The sequence below is a fragment of the Chelmon rostratus genome, chromosome 16, assembly GCF_017976325.1.
Source record: "Chelmon rostratus isolate fCheRos1 chromosome 16, fCheRos1.pri, whole genome shotgun sequence".
Lineage (NCBI taxonomy): Eukaryota > Metazoa > Chordata > Actinopteri > Chaetodontiformes > Chaetodontidae > Chelmon > Chelmon rostratus.
Genome location: NC_055673.1, coordinates 18,653,616 through 18,678,048, shown reverse-complemented (window position 1 = coordinate 18,678,048; position 24,433 = coordinate 18,653,616). Strand labels below are relative to the sequence as shown.

Sequence of the window (24,433 nt, the reverse complement as noted above, 5' to 3'; positions counted from 1 at the left end):
AGAGGTAGACATAGAGAGAGAGAGAGAGAGAGAGAGGGGGATAAAGAATAGGGTAAGAGAGAAGAACAGAAAAAGAGACAAGAGGGAGAGCTATGGAGGAATGTCAGTAATGCAATACTGAGTCATAATCAGGCTCATGTGTAGAGCGCAGGCCGACCCAGCCGGCCCCTAATACAGTGTGCATGAGAACTATGAGCCGCACACACACACACACACACACACACACACACACACACACACACACACACACACACACACGAGGAAGACAAAATGTAAACTGTGACAAACAGCTTCAGCAGTTTCTTGACTTTACTGCTCGACTTTTCCCTCCAGTCTCACGCAGCAGTTTTGCAGCCATCTGGGGAGCAGTATAACGCCGGGCTCTTAGCGAGTTTATGCACGTGTGTTGTGTGTGTGTGTGTGTGTGTGTGTGTGTGTGTGTGTGGGTAATGCATGTCCATGTATGTGATGAGCACATGTGAAAGGAAGGGTGGGTGCAGGGACATGACAAGCTCACTTTGTATGTCAGTTCTTCCTTGTTCAGTGTCGCTGTTCTTTAACTTTCTGACTACTGTTTCTGCCCTCACAGTCCTTAAAACCTTTTGCCATGGCTGTTTTTTTTTTTACCAAGTTTTATCTTTACATGATGAAATTTAGCTCACCTTGGCTTGTTCCTCCCCCTCTGGATTCCCCTCCCCCACTTCCTCCTTTTTCTCTCCACCAGAGGAGGGTGAGGGGTGGAAATGTACAGGGTTATAGGTCTCTGATGCAGCTTATAGCAACACACACACACACATATTAAGAGGGCTTGGAGCTACAGCATATTGGATTGAAGGGTCATGGACAGACACCTGCATGCCTATAAACAAAGGCACACGCACACACACACACACACACACACACACACACACACACACACACACACACACACACACACACACATGCACAGAATGTACGGGTCAGACGTCAAACACAATAATCTGCGTCAGGGTCAGGCCCACTTGACCAAGAGGTTTATGGGCCCCTAAACCAGGCTATACGCAAACACACAAAACAAATAACAGTACATCCACAAGCTAACACAGCCACACACACACACACACGGTCGTGTTTGTGTCAGTTCTGGGGACGCCATGTCCTCACAACATGAGTAATACATGTCCACACACACGCACGTGCACACACACACAAACACGCGCACACACACACACACAAACGCACACACAAACGCGCGCACACAAACACACACACACACACACACACACACACACACACACACACACACACAAGTGATCTGGTTGTTTAAAGCCAGAACAGATCTATTCCACAGTAACACGACCCGCTGATTGTAAAAGCTGTCTTGATTCATTCAGAGTGGAGGGGGTGGGGGTAGTGATAGCACCATCTTCTTTTTTAAAGTATGGCATGTTTTCAAAAATGACTGTGCCGAACGTTATGAATGTAGTGCCTTAAACAGGAAAAGAGTGTTGTGTTTCTGGCTGATCATTGGCTCATGTGCGTCATGCTAACACTAGCATGCGTTTTCACTGATCATTCCAGGTGGTGTTGTCCCCCATGACAAACACATGCAAGGGAATGTCTGTCTGTCCATCAGCACATCACACACAAGCACTTCAGATGTCCCCGAACTCCAGGAAGTGATGCGTCTCACTGCGACATTCCAGCGTTCAAAATCACGTCAACTAGACCGCACTAAGCACTAAAGAGCCCAGATGGGGACTTCATCATCTGTAGGAGACATGTTTAGTGTTGCCTTGTTTGGAAGCGGCAGAGGAATCACGATCATGTGCACAGGACTAAATTCTTATATGATCAGCAGGCTGATTTTGCAAAATATCCTAAAAACTATAAATTTAAAGCTGCCTTCACTGAGTTTTTGGTAACTTTTGGGAACTGCTGGATGTGTATTGACTTAACACATCCAGCAGGTACAGAGCAACATTTTATTTGTTGTAACTCTTCCCCCTGAGGATAAAGTCCAATATCAACTCTCTCCTTGAGTCTTATGATAGCTCTGTTTCGCCTTTTTATCCATCATCAGTCTAAAAGTATTGACTTGTGCAGCTATTGTGCACTGCTTGTGCAGCTACTGTTGTTTGTTCCTGATAATGTAATAAAAGCTTGTATTAAGTGCCACTTCTTCTATTATCAGTGGGGTAACCTCTTTACTGAAGAAACATGTTAAATAACTGACAACATTAAATTAACAACCAATTATTACATTATGCTGCAGCTGCAGAAATTATAATACCAGCTGCTCCAAACCCCCAAAAGATAGCTGGCTGTCTGGTGGAGGCTTCCGTTGTAGACTAGCACACCCATCACTAATGTCAGCATTTGAACACTGGTTGGTGGTGACTTCCCGACCCCGGTCTATTACAGCAGTTGTCTTTCATGTCTGTGAGTGGTCGGGTTTCAAGCCAGACAGAGCTGATTAGCTCTGCAGACAGGCCAAACTTAATTTCACCTCGCTGGAGCGCCACCACTAAGCCTCACTGAGTGGCTCACCTCCCCACGGCCCAATACTGACACGGCACTGTCTCTCACGCACGTGCACGCACACACACACACACACACAGAGAGAGAGAGAAACCTCAGGCTGACTGATAGACATCTATCAGTTCTGAGAATCCCTTCACATGTAAGTATCATCCAAAGGTTATCCTAAAAGTCATGTGGGTGCTGCTTACACTTACTCAATAAACAGAACATGAATCAACTTTTGACATGGCAGATATTAAAATAAATAAATAATAAATTTAAAAAACACTTTACTGAGTGATTTCTTTCCATGCAAAGATCCCGTCCACACATCCATCATCTTTAACGTCGTTTGTCTGAGCAGGAAACACAAAGCTACTGCATAGTTTGGCCAGAACACATGCACATGGATCTAAAGCTGATACAACCCCAAGAAAAAAATAATGTGTGTAAACTCCCTCTTCAGGAATTAAAAAAATCCCCTCATGTCCGGTTCAAAAGCTCCTTTTTTAACACTGTTTCGTCAGTGTCAGTAACATATGTAATCCTCAGACAACACATTCAAGCATGTGGAGAAGCTGGGGTGAGATTTTTTTTGTTTTGGCTTGACTTTCAACTTTAAATGGTTGTATTTTGTATTCATTTTAAGTGTATTTTCCTTTATCAAATCCATGTTTTACTGGTCTGTGGTGACGGGACTCTTAACTACCTTAACCTCAGTGGCCCGACCCTGCATCCCATTGGACACGGTGCATGCCTGACAACAGTGAGTCCCATATGGTGACCCCTGAACGCCATCTATTTTGAAGTTTCATGGCGTTTTCTTGTAGATGAACTAAAAATAGGATGGAGAGCGCGCTTCACCAGAATTTAAAGGTGTCTTTGCAGCATTTATCACAGAGGTTTGAAGTGCCACTAACACTTCAAGCCTACCATTCCTTCACAGACATGATGGCTGCAAACCACAGGTGACCAATCCAATAGTTGGTGATTATCATTAAATGACAACTGTTGCCAATGAGCTGTGGCACAATGGCTTTTTAAAATTCTATTAGCAGCCGCCATGCCAAGTTGCTGATATCATCATGTTGTCTATGTTAGGGCTTATTTGCGAAAACTGTCATTAATATGTACATGTCGCTGATGCTGGCTGGTGTGTGTGTGTGTGTTTGTGTAATGTATAGGCTTATTACATTTAGTCTGTTTTGTGTGGTAAGCTGCACACTCGGGTAAGGATGCAGTCTGCAAGGAGGATTTGCATTTAATAAGAAATCAGCTGTTTGTTTTGATGATACCTCTCACTCCTTCTGTGCTGTTTGCTCCTTGCAATACTACCTACATATATATATATATAAAAAATAAATATAAAAAATATATATGGGTATATATGGTGGAGGGAGGCTCATGCATTTTCCTCTAGTTACTCAGGGAGGCTCAATGAAATATATCTGTAGCTCTGGGGTCACACCCCAGCCCCCACCCACCCCAGCCCCGATAAATAATGAACAGTCCCTAAGTGGTTACACTCAAATGAGCATAAATCATCTTGATCTACATTGAACAGTACACTGACCTTGTTTCTAGCTAACAAAGGAACTTACATTACATGCCCATGTCATTATAAGCTTACTCTGCTGAGCAGACTTTCATTGCCATCTTTGCACACACACAAACGCACGCACATGCACCTGATCTGATTGCAGTGGGTCAGCAGACCATTGCGTGCAGAAGTGCATCAGCTGACCACAGACAGAGGGGGAGGCAGGAGTCCTAAATAAGACTGTGTGAGAGCTTTAGTCTTCAATTTGTTTTTATGACACTGCTACAGGGCATATGCAGCCATAGATAACACAAAAAAAAATCATATTTAGATATTTGTCAGCTTATAAAACTTCCTTCAAGCAATAAATGACACCATCTAAGCATTACAGATATTAAAATACAATCCAATCAAACCGCTCAGACAGACCAGTAATGAAAAGACTGTTTTCAGAATTATTTTAGTATTAAAAATAGCATAACAGCAGCAGTATATTACCAATACAACACAAAGGGACGGCTAAACTTGTTCAGCAGTCACTTTTGTTCAATGTTTATGTGAGGTTCAGCACGTCAAACAGGTGACACAATGGTTCAACAACAACAGTGCTGAGTTATCTCAAAATGCAATATTGTCCTGCTCATTTTAAGTGAGCACGACAATAAACAATTTAAAGGGCACCATCACAACATTAGCTCCACTCATGTATCAGACACCGAAGAACCTGAAAACAAGAGGCTGTGCTTTAGACACTGCTGCACTTTCAGCTAAATGCTAACATCAGTGCGCTAAGATGCTCAAAAGCACAATGTTAACATTCTCATGCTGAGCAGCTATAATGTTTAGCATGGTCACCATCTGATTAGCACAAGAACATTTGCTAATTAGGACAGTTACCTGAAGCTGAACTTCAAGGTTTGGTGTCATTAGTTTTGCAAGCTTTTGGTCATAAACCAAAGCCTTTGACAAATTAAAAAGTTGACCTGATGACAGCATTAGCTGGACAATCAGGGGATCGCAAAAGTTATTACAATTCATTCTCTGGTCACCATTAACATCTGTACCAGATCTTACTGCAATCCATCCAATAGTTGTTGAGACACATCACTAAAAGACCAAAATGTGAACCTCATGTTGGCGCAAGAGAAAAAGTTGAGATCACTGAAGTCTTCAGGAATCATCCTCTGGGGACCATAAATGTCTGTACAAAATGAAATGGACCAAAGTGGTGGACCGACCAACATGTCCAAAACACCATCAGACTGTAAACACCAAAGCATGATTCCTCTTTGTCCATTATCCGTTTCAAATTTTTGTAAAATGTCGCAACCACCAAATATTTCAGTAATCAGACCGCGCACTGAATAACATGAGAAACTGCCTTTTTCACATCCCTCGTTTTCATTAAAACCCTCTTTTCTCTTGCCTCTTTCCACAGGGAGGTCAGAGGTCAGGGTCATTCAAAGAGCAGCGAACCAAGAGCTGGAAGGTGTTCAGTGTGTTGCTCAAAGCTACATCAGGGTGGATGCTCGCCAGCACGGGGGGCTTGAACCCGAATCCTTTGCCTGAGAGATGGTCTCTTTAACCGCTGGGGCTGCCTGTCACCCCTGATGTTAGCAATGCTGCCTCTCTGGACACAAATAAAAGCAGGAGTTGCGTTACAGCCGCAGTCACGATGCCAAAGCAAACCCATTCACCCAGTGATGACAGACAGGACCTGACCAAATCCTTGTGAAAGCCGGGGCAACATGAGTGAACTGTGTGGTGTAATACTGCCACAACTAGCGTGAGAACCGGCTATTATCAGAGTTCAGCATTAACTGCAGTCAGACTACTGAATCAGCTTTGGCACTGGCAGCTACTAGAAGCCACGTAAAGAGTTAAACAGGATTTACCATGACATGGGCATTCCCCTACACTTGTTTCTAAAATCTGATGGCGATGCAGCATCATGTTATCTGTTCGTGGTAGACTGTTCATGATACCCCGAGGACAAATCCACTTATTTCATCAAAGGCAGCGCAGTCCATAAACCTGTCATGTCACGCACATACAAAGTTTTACTAGCTCATAATATAAGCTGTGTATCCCTTTGAGAAAGAGTGAAGCTTAGTGAAGAATGTTCAGATTCCAACTCTACAGCTGGAGGGACAGAGATCCTATGATAAAGCCATGCCAATGCAAATACAGTGCAGCTATGTCTGCAGACCAACGCACGGCACGTCTGAGAGTCTCGTCTGCATTGTTGTGTAAGCCATCTTCAGTTCTCTGCAGACCTGACAGCTAATCTGACCTGCACGCATCCACGCATGCACATAACATCTCCACAGCATCTATAGCCTTTCTGTTAGCTTACACATGACATTACACAGCATTGCATGCCAACAGACGCGCTGACGTCTGGAGGCCACGTCATGACCAGTCTGCCGCTTGCTGAACAGAAGTGATACGATCAGAGAAGTTCTCATTCAATCAGCTGAAGACTAGCCGTAGCTCATTTTACGGTTTACAGCGCATTAAAGTACATGATGGTTCCACACGCATCCACCGAAGAAGGCCAGTTAATACTCGGGCTGGTTTTGGAAGACGTTACACAAACATAACGTTGTTAAGTGTTTGCAGCCATGCTAGCAGCTCTGTGGGGCTTAGGCACAGCGCTATTTATGCACAATACCAGTTAGCATGAAACACAACATACAGCTGAGGCTGATGGGAATGTCATTAGTTCTACAGGTATTTGATCATAAATCAAAGCAGGGACAAACTGAGGTTATTGCAGTTTGTCCTGAGGGGGACATAATATCTGCACCAGTCAATCAATCCAGTGCTTGTTGAGAAATTTTACTCAAAACCACAAATGTGAACCATATGGTGGCGCTAGAGGAAAAGTAAAGGAATCACCGAAGTCGTTAGGAAACATCGTCTGGGAACCATGAATGTCTGCATAATATTTCAAGGCAATCCATCAAATAGGTGGTGGTATACTTTAGTCTGGACTGACCTCGCCATCAGTCGAACCATGCCACTCAAGTTACTCCAGCATCCAGCGTCACTGTCACATTAACAAATCAGCTAATCAAATTACAGTGGAGATGTTTTCCCATGATCTCCATCACCTCCAGTCACACATTTATCAGCCTCCCAGCCACCTCCTCTGCTTCTTCAGCCCAAAGTTTTTTTTCTCTTTTGCCGAAGATGATAAACATGATGGAACGTTGGAAGTGATTTTTCCATGTGCCTTTTACTCTCCTTCCAGCTCCAGCTTTACTGCTGTTCGTGCTGGACGAATACTACCATCTTCCTGTTTTTGTGCCATTAAGCAGTCTTAAAGAATTTCCTGCCTACTCCAACCTGGCGACATGCAGTAAAAATGCAGTAAAGAAGAAGCAAAATGCTGCCAGACCTCTGACCCACAATCTGTTAAAAAGAAATGAAAGCAGGGATGAGTCACCGATGTCAGATACAAAGCATATGCAAAGCAGCTTTAAGAAAATCCCACACAAAATAACCCAAGCTGCAGTTTAAACCGGCTGAATACACAAGTTACCACAAAACCCAAATGTACAGCTTTTCCTCTATGACAAGTACTACATGATGATTTGCCCCACAAGACACAAGACAGTCGTTAAATGAAGTGGACACAATGAAGATCAGCATCTAGTTGCTCTCACACACTCCAACACTCACAAAAGACTCTTTGTACAAACTGCAAACTTGCTCTCTGACTCCAGACCTTGTGAGATGATGTCAACAAAATGCAAAAAATAATGCTTCGCCTTATCACATGCGAATGTGTGTGTGGACTGAATAATGCCACCTGTGTGTGCATCAGAGTGCGTGAGTGTCGAAAATAGCTTGTATTGTTCAGGGTGGGCATCCTGAGAACATCTTTGAGAGGGGTGGAACATTCCTGGGACAGGAGGCTCTACTGGGGGAAGGAAAGGCAAGGCTGTGACACATGCACATATACATATGCACGCACACAAACACACACACACACACACACGCACACACACACAGTGACGCTTAGAGCCAGGGTTGAAGCGTGTGAACCGGAAATGGGCGCCTGTCTTGCCAGAGCCGGCAGACGGATTCAGAGGGTTCAGAGAGATCCGATCCCCAGACGTTCCCAGCCGTATTCCCAGGTCCGCTACGGAAGTCTGCACTCTGTCTGCAGCATCCTGGAGACATTGCTCACCTCCTTCCACAGCAAAACACGTCTGTCACTCTGCATGTGTGTGTACATGCGACCGATAATGATGCGTTCACAGTAACACACACACACAGAGTCAGATAACCCAGGGCGAGCTGTTGTGTAAGGGAAGGAAAGGCCGTCCGCAGCCAAAGTCAACACACGCTGCTCTGACTTGAGCATAACAGGCCAGTCAGCTGGTTTCAAAACACACACACACACACACACACACACACACACACACACACACACACACGCTCCCTCTCTTGTGATATCTCTTGTGGTCAAGTAAAGGACAGCAAATAAGATGCGTTCAGGATCTATCATGCTCATAGTGGTACTGACACTTCAAAAACTGACAATATTTAAAATAGTACCACAACTAACCATTTATTTTCTCACTGTATGCTGCGTGTAAGTTGGCGACATTTGTTTACCCCAAAACAAGCACTGAAAGCTTGCCGCTCAGTCAGAAACCTTCCAACACCACCTGCCTCCTCCAGCCAGTGCTTCTCATTGAGTGTGCGACGGGGTGTAGGTGTACTTACGTGGTTGTCGGAGGTCTGTATGGGGCTGAGAACGGGGGAGCCCGCCGGGCTGCAGAGCTCAGGGAAAGGGTTGGGGATGGCCGGCAAGGAGGCCGGGCGCAGCTGATGCGCTTCCTGCAGGCACCTGCAGAGGGAGACACGCACACTCGTGTCACAGTCCTGGCTGACCAATGAAAGACTCACAATACTGTGTACACATGATGATGGGATGGGTATCATTTGGGTGTGGAAAAGGTATGGAACACATCATATATCATTTACAAAGTTAATACCACCTTTGACATTTGTCAAAACAGACAAAAAGCAAGTATCCAAGGCCAAAACTGTTGCAGAGTGATTTTTGATAATAACACCTGGATAATGACCATAACATCGTGATCTGATTATGCACACATAATCACAAATTTCTAATAAATCTTATTTTCAAAGAACATCTTTAATATCTCATTTGCATTTTCCAACTAGATTTAGCGCCAAGTATGATCATTATGTGGGATCTGTGCCATCTTACATGTGGGTGAGCAGGGCTGACAACTGGAAGCAGCTTGCATGCCTTCTCATTTACTTGTATTTTTGCAAGGACAGTGCTTCCAGCTGTCTTTATCTTAACATATAACAGTGTCATCAGTGCAGCGGGCAGGTTATGTGAGCCTCTACCTGACGGCCTGAATGTGCATGGGCTGAGAGTGCTGCAGCCTCTCCCTGGAGGGGGAGGAAGCAGGCAGGGGTGGGGTGTGACGACGGTGGGCCTGGCCATGTCCTGGGTAAGCAGGGTGCATGTGGTGGTGGTGGTGGTGGTGGTGGTGGTGTGGACCGTGCGCGTGGCCGTTGTTCAGGAGCAGCGCCGTGTCTGCCTGCGTAGAGTACACACTCTCCATCGAGGAGTTCATGTCATTCACCAGCTGCTCCAGGTCCACGTCATCATCTGTGGGGGCGGGTGGAGGGTGGGATGGGAGAGGTGGAGAAAGGAGGAAGTGGGTGACAGTGGCAGTCAAAGTTGCAGGACAGCAGATTTCCACTAGGTGTCGCCTCGGTGGGTACCGCTTTGAGAGATAATTTCAAAACCATCCACAGCCAGCTGATAGTCATTAAAAACCATCCTGTGCTAACTCTCTCTGCAGAAGAGATTAAACAGGAGTGAATCTGTCTAGTTTAACTGCAGCAGCCAAGTTCAGTGATGAATAAAACAGCTCGAGAACCAGAGTGATTACACAGTTATTCATGCTTTCTCTCAGCAGTGTTTACAGCTGATGACAGACTTAATAAAGGTAAAACGATAGAAACTATGAAGTCTGGTATGGACATTCCTGTGATGAGACATGTCATGTGTTTTATTTCTATTTCTCTATCAAAAGACGGAGTAAACACGATGGAAGCCAGTTTGTCAGAAATGAATGTTAAATGCATCCTGTTGGGGTGAAAAGTTTGCTTTATGGTCTATAACGGGTGACCAGACATCATGCTTTACTTTGAACACGCAGCTGAGCATTTTGACCTTTTGTCCTGCTCTCAGTGTACAAACTGAGACAATGCCACAGCATTCTGACCAGAAACTTTAATTAGTTGTAGCTTAACATGGTCAACAGCGAAAATACTGCCAGAAGCACATCGTGGCCCCAAACAACCGGGCATGAGAGCACACAGCCTTGTTTTGAAGTTTTCACTCCTCCTCATGTTGGATTTCACTTTGGTTTTGGATTTCTTCCAATGGCTGTGTAGTACACTGACTGACTAGCTTGCCATTGGTCGGGTTATGTGAAACCTGTCATTCACGCGGCCGAGTTGTCCGTCAAGCACTGGAAGTTGGAACTAACAGTCACCCACAGACCGACCAACCAACCAAAGCAAACCAGGGTAAAAGGGTCTCTAGAGCTTGCAGAACGGTCAATAACGCAGCTGCTCGTCAAAGCTTATCCTTTAACCTGACCTGTTGTTAATTAACCGAAGTCAGTCCAGGGTTTGGAAGGCCTAGCGCCAGAGGAGCTAAGTTCTTTCATGACCTGCTGTTCATTCAATCAGCACAGCAGCTGTCCTCCACTGCATTTGTCCAAGGGCCAGACGCTTTGGGAGCCGGATATTCAAATAAAAAAATAAAATAATAATCAATAATTGGTCTATTATTGTTTCATAGCTCCACTTTCTTTCAAAATCATTATTCTTCTGAGCCTATATCAGCGTTGACAGACTCCTAATAAACATGGAGAGCCCATAATGATATCTAGAACCTCTGCCAAGGAGGCAGTTCACTGAGGAGTCGATTAAAGCAATTTCCTACTTTTTATGATCGAGGGGTTTTGGTTGTTATGTTCGGTCACACCAGGCTGCCAACTCTCACGCGCCGACCGTGAGACTCGCGCAACTGATGGCCCGCGTTTCACACGCTCTCGCGCCGCACCATTTTCCCACGCGGCGAAAAACAACTTCAGAGTTGATAACGGCAGGAAAAAGGGGACACTGCAGCGTCTGTCCCTCTGACAAACGTTTCACCTTAGATTGAGATTAAGTATCGGTGCGTTTTATGAGCAGGCATGCTGAGCCAATAATCACGGTCAATGATCGTGCTGCCAGCTCGTGGTGAGAACAGGAGAGAAATCTCTCTAGTAAAGCCAGTTCTAGGTGAAGGGCAGACTTGGTAGGTCTGTTTAAAGTGTGGCATGTGCCCATGTGTTTCTGCATGTGTGTATATATGTGTGCGTCCAAAGCCCTTTGGTCCTACGTGCGTCCCACCCCAACACCACACACAGAATTCCTGACATTCCTGTAGGAAGAAATTACAGCACTCTGGGAACGTTCACCAGCCTGTTCATGGCATATGGTGGCCAAATGATCAGGACAAAGTAGGGCACCAAAACACACACAGAAGAGTCTAGGACACCGCGTACGCTATGCGTTGCTGATGAGCATGTGCATGTAATTACACAGGAGAATTAAACGAGAAAGCACAGTGTCGTGGAGTCAGCCCGTCTGATCTCATACCACAAAGAGGTATGCATGACACACAAACATACACATAAACACACATAAAGGACAGTTCGGGACACAAGGTCACGTGACGCTGGGGTTCACGAGCAGAACAGAGGTCAGGGTGACACGGAAGGGACACGCAAACACACAAAGCTGGAAAAGCCCGAGAGAGCACATGAGGACAGCCGGAGATGGCTCTTATGTAAAGGCTGCGATATAGTGCAGACCTTTATCACAGCAGACATGTTGACTTGTCAAACTGTCGCAGCAAAAGCACAGGTGTTATGAACAACATTAACGGCCCTCTGTTCTATTGCAGTGTTTCAGCAACATGTCGAAATGTCTTATTGCACACTGGCCAATTCCACACTGATCGCTGCAGGTGGAGCAATACATTCAACTTTTCAGAATTTCTATATGCACAAGTATTGGGATGTGATATTTTTAAGAAATACAAATCTATTTTTGTGTTGCGTTTAAAATTCATACTTTCAATCATAGAGATGAATGTGGAACAGTAAAAAAACAGATGCAGGGATGATACTGAAGGTCGACAAGTGCTTGCTCGCAGCACGGCTGTGTGGATGGGGATGTCAGTCGGTCTATCACTTTGGGCCATCATCAGGTCAACATTTCAGTTTGTGTAATACTTTGGTTCATGACCAAACACCTGCAAAACAAATGACGTTCCCATCAACCTTAAGTTCAGTGTTTAGTGCTAACTGCCAAATGTTAGCATGCTAACACCCTGAACTAAGATGGCCAACTTGGTAACCAGCATACCTGCTAAACATCAGCGTGTTAACATTAGCATGCTGATATTAGCATTTAGCTCAGTGTACCACTGTGCCTACATTCAGGCTCCCTGGAACAGCCCATTAATCATGTTTCCCTCTGCAACAACTCAGTGGTACGTTTAAGGTCACCTGACCACCTCAGTTTGAGATGGTAATACTGCAGCTTGAGATCTGTCTGAGTTACTTGGGGGGCTTTTACACCTGTATGGATCAAACAACCGAGCAAAGACCCTTCAGAGTAGGTGGTCTCAGACCGGTCCTGTGGCGGGAACGTGATCCGACCTTGATCCGATCCTATCATTAGGTGTATTCTGCAAGTCTGTGCGAAACGGCTCCCGTTCTCTGTGTGGCGGGAAACCGACGTCAGGTAAAACGCTCTAAGTTAACCAACTCATCAACTGACTCAGACCAGCACAAACAAACGGACTGCAGGTGTGAAAACACCCTTAAAAATAAACATCAGCTCTAAGGAAGTGGTGAAAAATCATTGGTTCAGTTGTCATTAGCAGGTCTAGCATTCTCCGGGCAGGAAGGTTTTCTCTCAGCGGCTCTGCTCTGTTGCCACTTTGTGATTAAGGCTGATAAACCGGCTGGACTTTTATATGAACATGCATGCTAGCGCAGCTTTAAGAGGATAAACATGGTATCACTGGCATTCCTCTCCCTCCTCCTGTTGCTGGTTTGGCCCACAGTGCACAGCTGCCTTCAGTCAGGGAAGCCAGAGGACATATAGCATGAAAACGTCCTCTCCTCCCTCTCTTCTGCTAACTGCGACATTGAATGTAGATGAACTGCTGCAGCACTCTGGCTAGCATCTGACAACAATAACCCACCATACACCCGGGGCCAATTCATTCCTGTAAGATCCCAGAATACACTGAATGAGTGTTTTCTGTCCCTGGCCACGACAACCTGCAATCATCGATCTCTGACAGCAGTCCAGAGGTCAGAGAAGAGAACTGGACGTTCAGGTTTTCAAGGACAAAGTGCAATTGAGGTCCTTCATACGCAATAAAAACACTCCAGTTATATATTACATAAAATACACTTTGGCATATTTTGCACAAGCATCTTTTTGCTATAGTTTTTTGCATTCAGTGCATCAGCCACAAGATATCCTTCCATATTGTACTGAGTGTCAGTTTATTCACATTTTGCATTGTGGAAAGCACATTTTTCCTGGTGGAAAAGTAAAGAGTATGAGCGAAGCATTAAATCTGGTGCAGTACATTGGCCGTCGTACAGGCAGTCAACACCAGGGTATGTATGAAGACACATGTCATCAGATCATCAAAAAGGCAGGGCTAGCATAAGTGAAGGGCACGAAACCTGAGCCAGACGTGATCTAAATATACAGCACGTCTGTCACTGAGGTTGATGGGATGTTTCTCTGTTGTGAAAAATCTGAATGAAACATTAGCTGGGTGTCTTAGACTCTTGCTTTTCATTGAAGTCATCCAATAGGCTTCTCATTCATTTATACAGACATAGCCTTCATCTTATCATATTGAACATTGTTCAGCAAAATGGGTGTTTTTTGTTTCTCTTGCATGCAAATTGAAATGATGGAAGAACTAACTGCTGCTATTCAGTGATGCATGTCATCAACATAGCTAAATATTTGGACAACTGTACACAAACCTGCAGTGCACTGACATTTGCTAGAAAGGACAGGGTAAAACCTGGGTGTCTATGCCTTTAAGTTAATAGGCGCTCTTATGCTGTTAGGATCATCAGTGTTTGGTTTAATGCAGTGCAGTCTGTGAGTTTATGATGAACATTTTTTTTTCCTTTTTCTCTAAATCTGACTCGTAACCTTTGACTTCAGCTAGTGCTGTTCACTTTCTCACTGTTACTTGTCAAAATATTCTTAGGTAAAAAGAGCTGGAGTAATATTAGCGAAGTTTTCTGCATTGCATTCTGGCAGATCGAGGCTTCACTCATTGTGAAAACTTGGTATCTCTGCCACACAAAAGTCACAACTTCTCATTGTTAAACATCAGCTAGCTCTTGCATTTCATTTTGATGGACTGACCAACCAAACCAGATGTTTTACATCACCAAAACCTTTTTTATTTTTGCTGTAAGACTCCATTGTTTCTGCAGTGGCAATTATGTGACATTATATCATTTAAGCTGTGATAATTATCTCTGAGAATAAGAAAAAGGCTGTACAGGACTGACCGCAATGCCCCAGAAATGTTACAAAGTGGAATTCAAATGAACAGATGATTTATTTGGTCTGAATGGAACTGTGCGACTGTAGAAAACCTCCTCTAATCACTCTGGGATGGCCTGTGGTGTCGCTGCGTGTATTTGAGCATGAACCTGCATACCTTCCCCACCCCATGCCCGACAGACCTATGGCCTACTTACTATAAACTCCTCCTCTGCCCAGCACTATGTGACCTACAGGCCTATATAAACACCCCATCTACTCGCCCCATTCACGTGAGGCCATATATAATACTGTCACACAAGCATGACCACGGCACATCAGCAGGGCAGACAACTAAACCACCAAGTAAAGAGAGAGAAAAAAAGGAGGCCAGGGAGGGAGAATTTACAACCTCTCCTCTCCTCAACTTGGCCGCCCTCCAAAAGGATACCCAAGATTTTCCACGATCGGCTGAAGAGATTTCTGGGAATATATTGAGAGCAGGCTAACGGGTGGGGGCTGTGGAAAAGTGCTGAGCAGTGCTTAAAAAAAAAGGGGGGGGTGGTTTGGGGGGCACTTTAACACTTGTCTATAACCTCTCCATCTGGAGAGCAGAGCCTGCAGTGATGAAGGGAGAAAATGTCCTAGATGGAGATGGAGATAGAGAAGGAGAGAGAGGGAGTTTCTTGGAAGACAGGAAGAACCTTCAGTGGGCCAGTTAATACGCTGTGGCAGTGGACAGACTCCATAAAGAAATGTTCCATAAAGATGTGCCAGTACAACATAAAGAGCAGAGACAGAGGGATATGCCATATTTTCAGATTTAAATCCCTGAACACATCTAACATGGATGGATTGGATGAGGAGGGTTACCATGGTGATGTGGCAAATTTTGATTGGCCGGGCACTGAAAGCCTGGAACGATCAGCTCCTTGGGCCTGCGAGAGGACGTGTGGTCCATGCTTTCCTGTCAAGAAAGGCAGAGAAAAGAAAGTTTTTTTTAAAAAATCATGCAGCAAACAACATGCGGTGGGTTTTAGATGTCAGACATGTAAGTGGAGGGTGAGACATTGTGTTATTTTCAGAGTTCAGGGGGTCAGACAAAGGGTGGGTTCATGCCTCTGCTCTCGAGGAACATCAAACCTCAAGTTCAGAGACCTGGGACACTTTGACCCTGTGGCACTGTGACTTTATGACCTCTCTCTCTCTTTCTCTCTCTGACACACACACACACATTTGCACACACGCTCTCACTCTTCCAAACTCTCACTTGTGAAACTCACATCAGGTGCTGATTTGAAAAAAACCAAAAAACAGATCAATCATTTTTAGAGCAAAAACATACCAGCTCAGGCACACTTATACAATCTCACACGTCTGGAGATGTAGGTGCACACTGCCAAGTTCCTCACACATTGTCTAATTTGACACAGCCTCGAGGCAAGAAAGCTGCAGAGGAGAAAGACAGGGACGAGAGCCAAAGAAATTTTCAATCTTCCCTTTTCTAGGAAAAAGAAGAACGCGGAAGCGTTGCTTCCAGGAACTGCTCGTGGCCAGGGGTCCTGTTGTGCACGTATGCACATACACACACACTCGCAGCTCCCCTCGGTGCTTCGAAAACATCCATAAATGCCCAGAGTAAGATTTATTGCTCTGAGAAGGAGCAGCCAAAAGCTTTCCAAGGAAGGCAACTTGGCCGCAGGGCCTGTGGGCTGACAAAGAAAGTCTGCAGGCTTCAGCTAGAGCTGACTAGCTGGAGATATAACAACTTGTCCACTAAATGCCATGTGATATACAGTTTATCTTAGTCAGCATGAGAGAGAAATACAAGGCAGCATGCAAACAGCAATGAGCATTACTCCAGAGCCACAGAAAAGTGGAGTCCTGCTAAAACAGATGGGATAACCTTGCATTAAACTCTTAAACTGCACCCAATACTGCGCCCGAACGCATCCTGTGTAGACACGGGTGGAGGGCTGAAGCTGCCTTTGCTGCTCTGCTATTGCCTCATGCGCAGATACGGCGTTACACGACAGGATGTATCAACGCTCGTGGTTCTGACGTGTGACACGCGATTTCAACCTTCAGTCTCATGCTCTCACGCTGGCCAAGTCTTACTGATACAGTAATGGTTTAAACCAAGAGATTCTGTGAGCACAGGCTCTTAAATTACTTCCGGATTGGCGTGAGATGCTTATCGTGTTGTCTTTGTGTGTGTGTGTGTGTGTGTGTGTGTGTGTGTGTGTGTGAGCGGTGGGGGTGGCCAACAGATTCAATCACTGACCACAGATTTAAGTCATGTTATGCTCTGGCCAGTCGTTTACTTCTATGAACACCCCGCAGATGAATCTGTTCATTGTTTGACTGACTTTGAACTTTTATGAAGGATCATAAGCCACAGAACTCATGTTTCCCACAATCTACCAGGTATTAGCACCTATGTGTGAACTCTGGCAATGGACTCAGCTTTCATCTACCAGTGGTCGAGTCTGGCCTCAGACTCATGATGCCTTCAGGTCAACAGAACCCGCCTCAGATGGTTCCCTGTCCGGCGTGCCATCAGCCCGGACAGAGCAGACACACACGCCTTTCTACGACAGTGAGGCGAGAGCCTGGCTAAGGTTCCTGGTTAGCTGAGTGCACACCGCTAAAAGAGAGCTAACAGGACAGCTTAACCTTTGACTACATGCATGTAATTATTTGGGTTATTCACTGTCTGAGCTTTATTGTTCTGATCTCAGGTCATTGGGCAGATACACTGGCGAGTTCATGTTTAGTCATGCTTCACGCACATCCTCATAGTACTGGAGTTACATACGTTCTGCATGCAAAGTTACAGTCCTCTTTTTAACCCGCCACCATTGTCCTACGCGGATCACACACATATATTTACACTGGCCTTAAACAGAGCTCCATATTGAGAGTTTACTTAGTAGTATATTTGATTAACCATCAAATTTCCTTTTGGAAGGCTGGTGCAAGTTAAATTCTAATACTTAATACAAAAACTGATGCCATTAAAGCCCACCCCCCAAAATATTATGTACTTGTTTTCAGTATTTCAAGAAACTTAAGGGCAAAGTCAAGAGTTTAAGACTTTTATTTTTGACCAGTGTGTTTCTTCTTCAACTTTGTGATTTATCAGTCAGTTCTCCGTGTTTCCCCTTGGTTTACTGCTCTGGTGGGGTGATGGGCCATGAGTGGGGTGGGGGGGTGTTGGGGGTTTAGATAGCACATAGCAAAGGATGAGTGGAAAGAAAAGGATGTGGAGAAAACCCCTGTAATTTCAAAATAAAATGTCAAAATAAAAGTAACCAAAAGGTTTTGTAACATAAGTCAGTGTACAAAGCCAAATCAAAAGCCAAAAATGTCACCTTGTTGGTGGCACTACAGGAAATCTACAGGCGATCACCAAAGTCAGTGTGCTTCGTCCTCTGGAGACCATTAATGTCTGTACAAAATTTCCTGGCAAACCACCCAATAGTTGTTGAGATACTTGGAACAAAGTGCCGTCTCCTCCTGCTTGTTCTTTTCTTCAGAGGACAGCTTGCTTTGATTCTGCGTCCTGCTGTAGTGTCTTGAGATGTTAATGTAGACCAGTGTCATGGTTCTTGGAGTCAGCAGAACTTGTCGAGGAAATTTTAGGCCTGGATACTTGGGTTGCTCTCGTCCACAGGTAGTCGTGACCACTCATGACATCTCTTCTGTCGTGAGCAAACCTCACTCTGTAGCCCACAGAGTTAACATCTACGAATTGCAACATACTTTCTCTCAGACCATCAAAGGCAATGCTTCCTCGAAAGCACAAGCATGAGACTGCGCGTGCCCACTGACATGGCGGGCAGCCGCTGACCTCTGACCTCTCAGAGCATAAAGAAAGAACTGTTCTTGTTCCTGAACATGTTCAGGACTGCTTGCACAAATACTGACGTTCGGGGGAGAGGATCTCAACGCTTCATTCATTCCGCTCTTCTGACCAGTTAAAGCCATAACTCAGCTGAGCTCCGAGTCTGTGGTTTCGTAGCGCTCTGCAGTTCATGTGTGTGTGCATGAACAAATACACACTCATGCATAAGGAGATGAAAGGGAAAAGAGGGAAAGAAAGCGAGAGTTGCTGGCTGCTTTCTCTGAGACATCTCTGGCACAGGTCCAAAGTTCTCACTAAGATAGACAGACGTGTGCACACACTCGCACACACACATGCACGCATGCACACACATGCACGCAAACACACACATGCACACACAGAGGCCTGGAACACTGCCCAGATTCCCAAACATGCCCCGCGTTATGTATAGCGTTATATAAGTATGCAGAAAAGAGGGCTCATTTGCGCCTTATCTATACACACTAAACCTACAGTCACTGCCATGGGGTGTGTGTGTGAGTGTGTCATGTCAACTAGCAAGCTTTTACATAACACACACATATACATACACACACAGAGAGTAATGTTTTAACCCACTTCTCTCCCTCTAACTATCAAACTCTGTTTTTTCTCCGCTAGATGCAGGGTGGAGGAATGTTGTTTTCTATGGGGATTCAATTCACTATTCACTGCAGTCTTACTGGTGCAAAACCCTTTCCTGGAAGCTAACATGAACCAATCCAACTTCATGTCAGCTCAACAGGGGCTCAGCGGTCCCACGGTTTGGGTTAGCAGGGAGCTGCATTTTTGTACCTCCGCTAAGCGGAATAAGGCAGCTGAGGCTACGTCACCTCCATCGTCCCATCGGTCCCAGCAAGACGTCATACCATCAATCCCATGCTTTCAGGCCTGTCACACAACAAAGCCCACAGTTTGTTGTTGTTGTTTGTTTAGCGCTCTATTTATAGACCTCCACAACGCTCTTTAGCCAAATTCTTTAGGTTACTGGAGGGTTGGAGAGGAGAAAATCCAAGCTGAGAAACAAAGAGCTCATTCTGCAGGAGTTGGACAGTGGACGTGGGCCTGTTGTTTTGCAGAGACGCCATATTTCACCTAACTAGGCCGGGAGTCATTCACTGTGTAGACTCATAGAGCCACTGCACACATGTTGATACACACACAGAGATCTGAATAACTATATTTGTCAGGACTTTCCTCTGACTACAGTAATGCAAAGCTAAACCCCTTACTAATCTAAAAGATAATTCCAAGCTGCACTAATCAATATTTTCATAATAACAATGAATTCATATGCATAATATTAAGTGTCAAACATATAGAAAATTATCACCAACTGTGCATCTCAGCTTCCTCTCAGCATCTTTTAGCTCGTAGCTTCATCGCTTGTTTCAGTACGCTGTTTTTTGAAGCAAAAAATCTCTGATGACTCTTATCTTAACTTATCTTAACTGTGAGCTAAAGGCCAGCACCGACTGACAGACAAAGCTAGCAATTAGCTTTTAAACTCAGAGGAGCATTTTGCAGCTAAAGAGCCACATATTTTTCTTAGGGGTTGGAGGAGGCCAAAACAGGGCTAAAAGACAGGATATTGGACGTTTGCGCCTCTGGTGGCCTGGTGGGTCTTAACTGTTTTTAACAACCTGGGTCTTATTTTTAACTCAATCATTTGATGACCCAAGGTACCACTTTGGATAATCCAATCACCTCTAATGACTTGACAAAGACATAGCATGCTTTAACATTAGCACACCCAGTCCTTTGAGTTAGCTTAGCAAAACCGTTACGGTTTGCATGATTTCAACTACAGGATGCTATCTGATGTTTAGTCCACACATATTTTTCAAAACAGGGTTTTTGCTCCTTTATTCTCCAAAAAAAAATCCCATCCACACAAATAGCGTTTTAAAAAAAACTCTCCATCCATGTGAAACATCCTGCAAAAAGTCATGTTAGCAAGGTTAGCAGCAACACTATTTTGGCTACGTCGGCCAATACACAAAATCGCCTCATGTAAACAAAGAAGACAATGGCGAAAACTCTGTTTTCCCTGTCAACGCATCAACACAGCAGTTTCTGAACATCTTCACCCTGGAGGGAGTTTTTTTAGCTCCATTTTAGCTCCATTCTCAGTGACCTAAAACTGTATTTGTGTGTGAACGAAATACCCGTGCACATGTGGACTAGACATTCTGACTTGTCAACCACAGGTGCCACAAATTATATTAATAATGGGAGCATTGGGATTGCGTATGCTGGTTCACAACCAGCAAAGCTAAAGAAAATGGAATGGATCATTAAAGTTATAAGTTACACCTTTGCTTTTCCTGCTTTGGCAAAATAGTCAAAATATCCAAGGTAGAGAGGTCTATAGCCCTGCATGGGCTTACTTCACTGTAGGGCAACATTACTGTAACAGATTCTTGATTCATATGCTACCATCCACCACCAACAAGCACACACACAGAATATTTACCTGGTAGTTTGAGTGATGTAAGAAGTAGTCAGGACATCCCGCTAAGGCCATGGTGTACCTTCAGTGTTCCCTCTGTAGGGAATGACTCCCTCTGGTCTCACCAGCACCCTGCACTTGAGGGGAGGACACAGCACAGAAAACAGACAGAGTGAAAAGGAGGAAAGAGCCACCTATTACGAAACCGACTGAACAGAGATCACAGGAGAAAATGCACATTCACAAAATGAACTGAGAGGTGAAGGGGAACAGGGGAAAGCAATGAAGTAACGCACAAAAAGAGGAGCGAATCAACAAAACTGACTGACCCTCCCAGGTGAGTGTCATGATTCATGCCAGACACAGTGCATTAACTTTGTAAAACCGGTATCTATTTGGTGCGCCTGAAGACAAAAACCCTACACCCCGCTCTCTGCTCAGGAGAGACAAAGCCTGCATGTGCGAACGAATGTGCATGCATGGATGAGCATGTGCACACCGAATCCAATGTAAACACAGCCATTGTGTACGACACACACACACAAGGCAGCTCCCAAACAAAGCCTGGGGCTTAAGACTAAATAAGAAACCCTCTCCAAGCTTGCAACACATGACCACTCACCACCTGCAGACTGCTGGGGAAGGCAAAAGTGGGGAAGGGGGGGGCGAGAGGCTTTCTGGGGGAACTTGAAATAGGAGTCGACCATCGCCGCTGCATTGTGCAGCATTATCTGCAGTGAGTAAGCAGAGGGGGGCAGCTGTGCATATGTGTGTGTTTGTGTTTGGAAAGAGGATACACACACTGCAATAAATTTCCCTCTTAAGCTCTTCAGCATTGAGTCTCACGTTGCTCGGCGCATAAAAACTACTGGACGCCCATGCAAATCAATTCATTTAGCTGCACTGGTGTGTAGAGGGACATTTTTGATGCAAGGGTCTTTCAAAAGTGTAAAAAAAACAAATATCCAACTTGCAGCTACATCCCAAACTTCATTCCATAAATGTGTTTCTTGGGCCTGCGTGATGTCGATTTGGAATCAGATTTCTCCATTTGTCTCATTGTTTTGGCTACAAAATCCTATCCTCGCCTGTTGGTGGAAATCCCAGATCGCTGTCAAAATCCAATTCCCTTTAACAAATCCTACCTGCCCACCCAATTTCATGGACAGCGGCAATTACATTTTAGAGGTGTCCAGCACATAAACTGGATTTTTCTCTCAATTCAAGAAATATACGAGTGATTCACACAGGAAGAAATTACTTGTTAAGATGGATATTTCTGCAGCCCACATACAAATTTCAGGGAAGTGCTGTAACCGATACTGCTTCCAACAAAGGTTCGGCAAACTGAACACACACACACACACACACATACACACACACACACACACCTCTCTCACTAAATAGCTCCTCTCACTCTTTGACTGCTGGTTTCTCTTCACTTTCTCTCCCAGCATGTCTCCATTGTACAGGTCATTATATAACAGATATCAGATGGTTCAAACAATATCTCTTCCTCCTCCTCCTCCTCCTCCTCCTCCTTTCTCCCTCTCCCTCTCTTTTCACCCCACTAATTACTGTTTCCACTGGGGCTCTTCTATCTTTAGGTCGCTCTGCTGACTGAAAATCTGAGCCTAAATGAACACTCTTTTTTTTTTTTTACTGCAACCCATTTTATATCTCACACGTTCCTGCATAGGCTTATGCTTGTGTTTACAACAATCAAACTGCTGGCCAAAAGGGCAAGCGGCGCTGATTGTATGCGTGGCTAATAAGCAAAGCCAAAGCTCCAACTGCTTGACATTTGCTGACATTTGTGCTTCCTCCTGCAGAGAAAGGGAGTAATTCAGCTTTACTGGTCATACGGGGAGATCTAGAGAATTAAATGGTGCAGGGAGCAACTTAATAATGCCACACGTGAGCGTGTGTGTGTGTGTGTGTGTGTGTGCACGTGTGTGTGGATATAACACAGCACACTCCTACATCTTTCCAAGTACAAATGAGCTCAGATGCTGACTTTGAGTCCATTACAGTAGCAGTTTTTTTAGTGATTATGACTGCATTTTCTCATCAATAAAGACAAGGACTACACTGCAACCTCACCAGCCTCTAACTGTATACTAGCCATCTGCACCTGTACTTCACACACAGTGGTAGAAGTCTGCCAGTCAGAGCTTCTTATAGGCCTTTATGTTACCTGATCCCACACAGACCTGTGGTCTTCTTTATGCACCAGGAAGGAAGGAAGTTTAGCAGCATGCAGAGATTAGTCCACATTAAGTCACAGCTAATGGAGCTTTATGACAGACCATCACAACACACACACACACACACACTCAGCTCCTCCAACCCAATGTAGCCATTCTCTTATGTCCTGTGGGTTCAGATAACTCCCTTACAAAGGAGCAATTAGTGGAAGAAACCAAAGTACAGTCACAGTGAGTGGATGAAACAGTCGCTGCAAAGCATCTGACCGGTGTGTTGAGGTGAAGTTACAGCGATGTTTGTCTTGAAAAAGTCAAGCAACTTTCCACCATCACTGACACAGTCTCAGCAGAATGCAGAAGGGTGGTGTTAGAAATGAACAGCTGGTGATCTTCATAATGTCAACATCTTTTCTTGCAGAGATGCATGCTCTGAGTCCTTTACATGTAAGTATCTTCATAGGCTATACCATCTGCAGTGGTTTGACAGGCTTTTAGATGAGCACAGTGACTCTGGAGCTCAAAGCACAAAAATGTCAGTAAAGTCTTATTTCTGGCAATAAAAGCGTTAGTGGAGTAAGTTTAAGAGCGTCTACACTACTCTGCGTTCCTGTGCATGAGCAATACGTTTCTAAGGAACCATGTCTGACATTGAGTTAAAACATATGCGCGCTATACTGAGTTTCCAAACAAATAACCTAAGTGCTTACGGTATTCAAAGGGCAGGACTCGGTTCAAGAATCGTGTCCAGGGCGCACGACGGAGCAGCAGCCGGCGCGCTTCGACTGTCCTCGTCCGGATCTCCACACACACTGCTTCCCCGCAAGAACTCTGTCCGCTGTTCTGTTGTCTTCACCTTGTCCCCCCACCCGCCCCATCCCCTCCCGAAGTGCCTGCCTTGCACACGAGCACACACGTAAACGCACACACACGCAAACACACACACACACGCGCGCGCGCGCGCACTGATCTCAACCTGCACTTTTCGACCAGCTGACTCTTTTCTCTCTCTCTCTCTCTCTCTCTCTCTGAAGGAAACCTCCTCTCTCCGCCCCGCCCTGTTCACAGCAGCACACTGCAAAAAAAGTCAACATTTTTTATAAGCCCATGGCCAGGACACAGAACTCATGATTAGTAAAACATGCAAGAAAATAGTAATATTTCCCCTAAGAGTTTTCTCTGTCATGCTG

General features: G+C 44.8%; 1 protein-coding gene across 2 annotated transcripts in view; it reads right to left on the bottom strand.

Annotated features, from left to right (window-relative positions):
- The window catches only part of LOC121619605 (growth factor receptor-bound protein 10-like), a 42,686-nt gene extending 18,599 nt beyond the window's left edge, over window positions 1-24,087 (bottom strand). The window contains exons 1-5 of one of the 2 annotated variants that reach the window (XM_041955430.1): window positions 23,954-24,087; window positions 21,064-21,176; window positions 15,575-15,668; window positions 9,440-9,707; window positions 8,783-8,906 (exon numbers count right to left, since the gene is read on the bottom strand). In XM_041955430.1, the coding sequence (XP_041811364.1) occupies window positions 8,783-8,906; window positions 9,440-9,707; window positions 15,575-15,668; window positions 21,064-21,114 (537 nt within the window). In that variant the 5' untranslated portion in view covers window positions 21,115-21,176; window positions 23,954-24,087. The remainder of the gene's footprint in view (window positions 1-8,782; window positions 8,907-9,439; window positions 9,708-15,574; window positions 15,669-21,063; window positions 21,177-23,953) is intronic. The other variant, XM_041955431.1, reaches the window with a different exon arrangement.
- Between the last annotated feature and the right edge of the window lie 346 nt (window positions 24,088-24,433).